We start from the raw sequence: 8310 nt of genomic DNA, 5'->3' as shown, positions 1-8310 counted from the left end.
TAAAAATCTATAAGTGAATACCTTTGTATCTATGTACCTCTCTGTATATATATGTGGAAAACTATTTGGTATTCAAATGGCAACATAAAGCCTCTTTATTACTTACCCTCTCATCAATACTATAGGATTTCTTTATTAAACTATATTACCTTTTCAACTGTGCCTAATGAATAAATTTTCATCTATCTATCTATGTGTATATGAGAACACCATTTGGTAAACATGTAGTACCCAAAGGCCTCTTTATTTTCTAACAATTGTCAGTGGTACCAGAAGGCCTCTTTATTATGTATTAGTGAATTATATCCCATTTCTTTATATAATTTTATTAAACTTTGAAAGCATCTGAGAATAAATAAATGTGTATCTCTCTATCTATATACATGTGGAAAACTATTTGGTCCCTAAGTGGCACCACTGATCTCAGCAGCTCTTACATTATGTAGCCATAGTAGCGAGAAATCTCCATCTCTCTTTCCCTCTCAATGAAACACTGCACTCTCCCCAAAGCAGTGTACTTGGCAGCATTCTCACGCTCTTGTTGAGCCTTCTTCTTCATGGCTTCCCGCTCTGGCCTCTGCTGTTTGGTGATGGGAGTTGATACTACTTGCCCAGAAACATTGGGTTTCCTCCATGGAATTGGTTGTAAGGCAAAGTCTTGGAGTAGATATTGGTTTTGAGGCTTGGGCGGTTGTGACTGGGGCTTGGTCCCAACATTGGGAACTGGTTGCCAATGGAGAGAAGTGCAAGATGATGTTTTGTAGGGTGCAGGCCCAGAAGCAGCAGACCGAGGGACACTAGGCTGGGTAGAAGCACTCACACCTGACTGAATGGCATGAGTCAAAACGGGGTGAGCTGGCTTGGCAGGACGCATCCAAGATGGGTTGGCAGTAGCTGGTTGGGATTGGTTGACTGCCATGGGTTGAGCTGAGCTAGCAGGGCCAGGCTGGGCAGGGTAAGCCCCAGTGGGTCTGCGTGAGGCCAGAGATTGTGGCCTCCGATTGATTACTGGTCGAGGTGGAGGTTTCTCCAGGGTCAGAAAAGGCAAAGGTACCAATTTAACCTTCCCAGGTGGTGGAGGCTCATAAATGGATGGAGAGGGACCCTTTCCTTCAGCACTAATATCTGGATTCTGGGCTTTGACTTGTGATTTCTCAGGACCCTTAACTGCCAGCCATGGTTTCCTAGCTGGGCATGGACGGGGGTCTTGGTTACGGCCTGAGTTTCCCGGGGCCCGGGAGGAAGACAGCCCAGTTTTCTTATCATTCTTCTTCCCCAATGCATGCAAAACCTGCACCGACTCCAGCATGTGCATGCCGAGACAGCTCCGAGGCTTCTTAAAGGCCTCTTGGCAAAGGTCAGGTTGGTTCCTCTTCCCCTTCGGTTTGGGCAGAGTTGGCTTCTCTTCTGCCTTGACTTTATTGCCTGGCTGCTTCCTCTCCTGGGCTTTCCTGGAGTTGTTTTCTCTGGTCCTCTTGGTCTTTTCCTGCCCATGGCCCTTAGCCTTGCTGTTCCTGCTGGATGCAGCTTTCTGAGCTTTGCTGATAGAGTGCTCGGCAGTGTGCATAGGAGCCCTGCTACTATCTGCATCCCTGTGAGAAATTTCTCCTCTTAATGTGCATTCCAGATCCCTTGGCTGCATTTTGGCCTGAGGAGTTCCATCAGGACACTCCGAGGCTTTATGTTTGTTCTTCCTCATTGGCTCACTAGGACCCTTTAAGGCACTTGTGATTTCCTGCCCCTGCTTTTCCATGATGGTTCTGGTATCATTGGATTTTGTTATTGTGGGACTTTCAGGTTGTTCAAAGTCTTTTAAGGAACTGAAAAGCTCAGGAAGGTGAATATCCCCCACCAGTGCAGTGAGGTCTGCAAAACCACTGCTAAATTCAGTCCCATTTCCAAGTGTGCCTTGGTCCTCAAGACTCAGGCTACTCCTTTCTAGATGGGTATTTTCAGAATGTGGCTTCTCCTCTTGGTCCAGAGGACCAATGGAGGCCAGAAGCTGGTGGATTTCAGGGATGTCTAAAGGGAGTAGTGGAGGATCCTGGCTCTCCATGGCAATCTGGTAGGCATCCAGTGGCTCTGAGAGCATGGTGTTAATCTCACACAAATTCTTAATCTCTGTCTGTTCCTGGCTTTGATTTGGAGGCAATGCCAATAAATCTGTAGAACTCTGGACTGGAGTTATTGTGGTAATGTCCCCAAGTTCAGTTTGTGAGTTTTTCTCAATTATTTGGCTTTTTCTCTTATGGCAGATGTGTGGGAATTCTGGAGGCTGTGGCAGACAAAATGTCTGACTTGGAGGTTGCACTCCCAAGGAAGCCTCCATCCCTAGGGAAGTTTCCATCCCTACAAAGGAACCAAGGAAGATGGTAAGTAGGATGCTCCCCCTTCCCAGAAATACACTCTTCAGGGAATCCACCTATGGTGGAGAAAGCATTTCTATTAGCTCTTTTTAAGGACCACTGACAGGTATCTGTTAAGAGTTGCATATTAGTTATAGGTGATCCCTTGAAGTCTTACTTTTGGGCTGGTTCATCACCATGGCAGCATGGGTTTCTGGTAGAGCCCTTGTCTCCTCTGTGGGAAACACAGAAAATCTGTTTCATGAAGTCTCTCGTCCTCATATAGGGGCCTCTCAATTCTCTCCACTCTCCCCAGAATGTAAGAACACTTAACACCATGAACTAGGAGAGGGTGCAGCTGTTGCTCATGAAATCAATGTGAAAGGTCAGGGGTTTTGGACTCCTGCTTTGGACAGCATCTCTACATATAGAGGTTAAACCTGCAGTCAATTAAGGATCAATTAAACTGTCACATCCTGATATGTGTTGATTGATTTTTCTAAACCAAAGTAAAATTAGGGAAATATATTTATAGTGTGGTTGTGTAGCTGGACTGAGTGCAAAAATAGTGAACAGCCGCTTCCTTCCGTGTGCTCCTAGAGGTCTCTTAAATGCAAGGATGGCCATTATGCTGTCCTGCATGCTTCTCTGACAGAGTCTGAATATGGGGACTGCTGAACAAGATTGTGATTAAATCTCAGCACTTGAATTCTAGGGATGTGTGGACCCACAGTTACCAGCTGAAAACTGGACCCTCATTTCGAGTGGTAATCTTATTCCTTCCCCTTTTTGATGTTAGTACTCACCTTGAAAATTTGTTCCTTCTATACTTTGAGTGGACACAGAGTAGTAGGTCACAGGTGTAGGGACTGAGGGTAGGACATTTGTGGGCTGAACTTCCTTCAGCACTGTCACCATTTCTGGTTGAGGGGCAGTGGCACTACTTCCTGCATATGGCACAGAGCCATAGGATTGCAGGCAGGGCCAATGTTCTCCAGAGAGCAGAGTCCCCAGAGAGTTTTGATCATAGTAGTAGACCTGGCTTCCTTCTTGGTGGGGTAGTGAGAGGCAATGTCCTTGATTTGGAATCTGAGATAGTGTCACCTGGACGAGCCTACCAGATAGTAGTGGATATCCAGGGATAACGACATTGGCTTCGGAAGTTTTGTCATACTGGGATGTCATTGATAGGGAAGAATCTGCTGTGTTCTGGTCAGTGACAGTCAGATTAAAGTCCCCAAGTGAAGATGAGCTCTTTTCAGCACTTCCTGGGATATACCACTCAGAAATACTTGGATAGGGGGCAGGTGCCATGGGAATCAGGTTCTGGCCAGTAACCTTAGACACCATGGCTGTGCTAGCATGTTGATAAAGGTAGGCACTGCCCATGAGTGGCTGAAAGGAGGTGCCACAGGTTGAGGGCAGTAACCATGCTGAAGTTTCAGCTGGAGCAGAGGCTCTGGAGAAGTTGCAGACCCCTCCTGTCACGGACGCTGCATTGGTCACCACAGGAAGAGAGAGCTGCAGAGAATCAGCATTTCCATGTAAAGAAGAATTTTGGAAATTTTCTGTAGGAAGAAGAGGTGGTGAAAATATTGATGAGACAGGCAGATTCTTACAATATTCGAGGAATAATGTTGTCTTAATGTTGTAGTAATCAGGAGGGCCCTCATTCTAATAATCATTGAGAGACCCCAAATCCCTCCATTAAGATGGCTGCAACTACTCTTCTGATAACCTGCCTTTTCTGTCAAATTGGGCACAGAATTCCCAAGTGGTCTGCTTCACACGTTGTTCCCCAAAAGCATCCTTTTCCTCTCCTATGGTTCCTTTGAGCCTGCACTAGTATTGACTCCTGAATTTGCCCTAGAACTGAAGCATTTTCGAACTCAGAGAAAACTCCAACATTACCAGTTAGCAAATGAGTACACCAAGGGTCAGTGAAGTGAGATCGACTTGTTCACAATCAGCAACAGATTATGGAAACTTACTTCCTGGCCAGGACTCTTGTTCCAAAGACCAGAAATCTGGAGAAACAGAAATTTGTTTTTCCCTGTTCATAGAAAATCTACTGATATCACCACAGTGATGTTTAGTATCTCCTTTTGTTTGTCCAGGTCACATGATATTTCCTGGAGTTCAGTTTTACCATCCAAATGATAATTTAAGCGTCATTCTTTGCCCTCTTTCAGCCTAACTGCTGATCCTACATGAAAATGACTACCTGAAATTCAGTTTCTCAAGAAATGCTTCTTGAAAGAAATGGAAACTTTCTGAGCTTCAGGTTACTCATCTTTAGTGTGGTTATCACAATACCAACAGTGATAATTCATCCATGAATAAAAGTCATATTACATAAGATTCATGTGGGGGCTGAGGTTATGGCTCAGCATTTGGGTGCTTGCTTAGCACATGCGAGGCCCTGGGTTCAATCCTCAGCACCATGTAAAAATAAGTAAAATAAAGGTATTGTGTTGAACTACAACTAATAAATAGATATTACAAAAAGTTTCATTTGGAGGGAGTTACAGTATGTTCTGGAAAGACAGAAGCAAAAGTGAAAAACAGCTCAGAACTAAAAGGAATGACTAGATCGTAATGAACATATGGATATGTAGCAAAAGTGAGTGTATATCAAATTTGCTAAGAAATGAGTTCTGTTATCATGCATACAATATTATGAAAGTGAATGTTTCTCTTTGATTTTAGTGAATACTTTTAATCAAAACAAAGCTCATGATTGAAGGTGAGTTTGAATGCATTCTCAAGCAGTACATATAGACAGAGAAACTATACTAAAAATGTGTGTAATTTTAAGTAAAGTGAACACAAATTTGAAGTAAAGTGAACACAAATTTAAGTAAAGTGAACACAAATTTAAGTAAAGTGAACAGATGGGTAGCCATATGGAAAAGCGAAAACCGAAGCCAAAACCCTCTATGAATCTCAGCATGGTATGGTGGGTCTCTGGTCCCAACACTCGGGAACCTGAGGCAGTGGGATTGCAGGATTCAAAGCCACTCTGGGCAATTCAGCAAGATCTTATCTGAGAAAACAAATAAAATGTCCTGGAGATATAGCTTGTGTATCATGCTTGACCCTGTGTTCAATCCTCAGAACTGGAAAGAAGAGAAGAAAGGAAGAAAGAATAAATGAGAGGAAGGAAGGAAGGAATAAGGAGCAAGTCGGGGAGGGAAGGAGAGAGAAATGGAGGGAGTGAGGGAAACAAAAAAGGAAGGAGGACAGAAGGACTTTCCGAAAGAAATTTTGTACATACTGGAGAAAAAAACAATAAATGTAAAGTAATTTCATTACTGTTCTTGTTTCTCTTCCTCTAAGGATTACCCACACCGAATAAAAGACATTAATCCCACTAGGTAGATATTTCAATTAATACAAACACATTTTTTGATAATCCTTTTGGTTTTAAAAAAAAAGTGGAAAATGCTTTAACAAAATCATAGAAGCCTAGTTTATTATCACATTTAGCAGAAAATCTTGTCCCTAAAGTCTGAGAAAACCATCACAGTATAATAAAATAACAAATTTAAAACAATTTTTGTCTTTTATTCTGACATTTCCTTCTCCCTTTATGTTAAAACAAAATTAAAACAAAAATGTTTGAGCTACCCTACACCCCAGCCCCAAACAATTATTTGAAATGTAGACAAAACAAAAAGGCTTCAGATAATTATTTAAATAAACTTGGAATTAGAGATGTGAGCTTGAATTTTTATTCTCATATAGTTCTTTCTTTTGGTTCTTAGATTTAGAAATCATCAATGACTATTTGTATATTGTCTGTTTTAGAAAAAAAAAAAACTGTTGTAAAGATGGAAAACAGCTTCACGTTGACAGCTTATATCACACAAAGGAATGTGTCCTTCTGATGCAGGTTTGGAAAAGACATTTTTTAGAAAACCCTGTAGTTTAAAATTCAGAACAAAATAGGACATGGAAAATGCCATTTCTCCAGCTCTGTCTAGAACCACTTTCCTTGGCATGTTTGGAGGAAGAGTCATTTCTAAAACATACTTCTAATATGTTCATGTTTAAACTGTCAACATTGTCGGTTTTCAAAGAGGTTATAGGAAAAACTGTAACAGCCAAGTGTGACTTTTGTGATAACCTGCTTACCCTAGTGATACCCCAATTCAAGCCTTAGTTTCCTTGCTGGTCCGTTAATCTAAACATTCTCTAAACCAGCCTCTGGGAAGATTCACTCTATGCTGTCTGTTGGTTTAAATCAAATCTTTGCTTTTCTTCCACATCCATCCCAACCAACCTCTTTTTTCTTGAGAACATCATTCTCTTCATCTCTACTATTCTAACATTTTCTTCTCCCTTATTTTTATATTTTTTTCCTCCACTGAATTCCTGTTGCCTTGTGCTAAAACAGTCACAAACTTGCTTTCCCAAGAACATCTGCCTCCTTACAGCCCTGTCCTCCTGCTCTTCTCTCCCTATTTCTCTTTTCACCTAGTTTAAACAGAAAACTCCCAAATATGTGAATGTCCCTTTGATGAACAGTACTAAATTTGAAATACTGAAGTGGAAATCTTGGTGAAGGGAAACTGTTACAGAGGAAATCCCTTGGTTTCCACCCTGTCTAGGATTTGTCTCTTTCAGTTGAAACAACACAACCATGAAATCTGATTTCATTCTCTATAAACATGCCCCTCAAGATGCAAGAAAAGTAAGGGGCCAGAACATGGCAATCTGTTATCCTCATGTAGCAAATCAAAAAACAGATTTTGTGAGAGAGTAAGATAGTCCAGTTCTATACACAGTACATGTCAAATTCCAAATGAAATTAGGTGTCCAGATTTCTAGTTCCATCCTTTCCCCTATTATTCTAAGCTCTTTTGACTCCATTAGTAAATTGAGGAAGGTAAAAGTCTAATGAAAAACTTTTAAATGTTTCTTTCCTTACCTGACATGGTCAGAGAAGAGGTCACATCAATTGCAGATACAAAGGATGAGGAGACCACCCCAGAGGATGTGTGGGTGGCTGAGGGTAGAGAATACATGTTTCCCAGTATGGAGTTCACTGGTCACTGTTTACTGGCCACTCTAATGACTGGTTACTGGTCACTGGTCACTTGCGATGATCCAAATTTGTTTACAACTGCATAGCAAGCCTAAGATTCTAGCAGGTGGCAGTAGGTTTGGTGGGAGAATGATGTCACAGAACTGTCCGTTTAAAGGTATGAAGTAGCCAATAGGGTGGTCAGACTCCCAAGGAGAAGGTGGGATTGGGTGGGGAAAATGACAAGAGAGTTGATTGGGTGGAGAAAGTGACAGGAAAGTTATAATAGAAGCTAAATGACTCAGTTCTGGTAGGTGCAGCCCTGCAAGAGGGACATAATGGGCTCACCCCATGGCTCCCCTCCCCCAGGCTCTTGTGTTAGGGATATCATCTCCGTGTTCGTGTTAAATGTTCATTAAAATATTATGAATATGTTATAAATGATGTTTCACAGTGTAAGAGGTAATAGTGATACATTGCTCTATTAACATATGCAGTTAATATCCCTGGAGATGGAAGAAAGAGACATTTAGGTTGAGCAAGTATAGTGGTTCGGGAACACAGAATTAGATTGGATTAGTGAAGTTACTGCAGTATTCAAGGATTCAGAAAGGGGTTAAAATGGTTTTTTTGTTTGTTTGTTTGTTTGGGTTTTTTTTAGCTGTAGATGGACCCAATACTTTTCTTTTATTCATGGGTCAAGCCCTGTGCCTCACATATGCTAGGCTAACATTTTACCACTGAGCCACAATCCCAGCCCTAGGGGGAAGTTCCTTGAGTGCATTCTTTCTGGAATGATGTGGCGCAAGATCCTCTTTAGTTTCTCTTGATCCCTACTTTCTTTGGCCTGGGCTGGGCCAGGTTAGACTGGTAACTCTCTTCTGCTCTCCTTCCCCCACCCCTCTTCATTGCAGACAGTTTTTCATGGACAAGCCT

The 8310-nt window shown here is 41.9% G+C and overlaps 1 protein-coding gene across 1 annotated transcript; it reads right to left on the bottom strand.

Moving 5' to 3' along the window:
* Nucleotides 1–433: 433 nt before the first annotated feature.
* Nucleotides 434–7375, bottom strand: LOC143380496 (uncharacterized protein C2orf78-like). Its single transcript, XM_076833560.1, has 3 exons — nt 7279–7375; nt 3152–3913; nt 434–2349 (listed from the first exon to the last, which is right to left on the bottom strand). Exons 1-3 carry the CDS (start codon nt 7373–7375, stop codon nt 434–436), a joined length of 2775 nt encoding a protein of 924 aa, XP_076689675.1.
* Nucleotides 7376–8310: the final 935 nt, after the last annotated feature.

This window comes from Callospermophilus lateralis, chromosome 14, assembly GCF_048772815.1.
Source record: "Callospermophilus lateralis isolate mCalLat2 chromosome 14, mCalLat2.hap1, whole genome shotgun sequence".
NCBI classification, from domain to species: domain Eukaryota; kingdom Metazoa; phylum Chordata; class Mammalia; order Rodentia; family Sciuridae; genus Callospermophilus; species Callospermophilus lateralis.
This window is presented reverse-complemented; position numbering and strand designations above follow the sequence as displayed.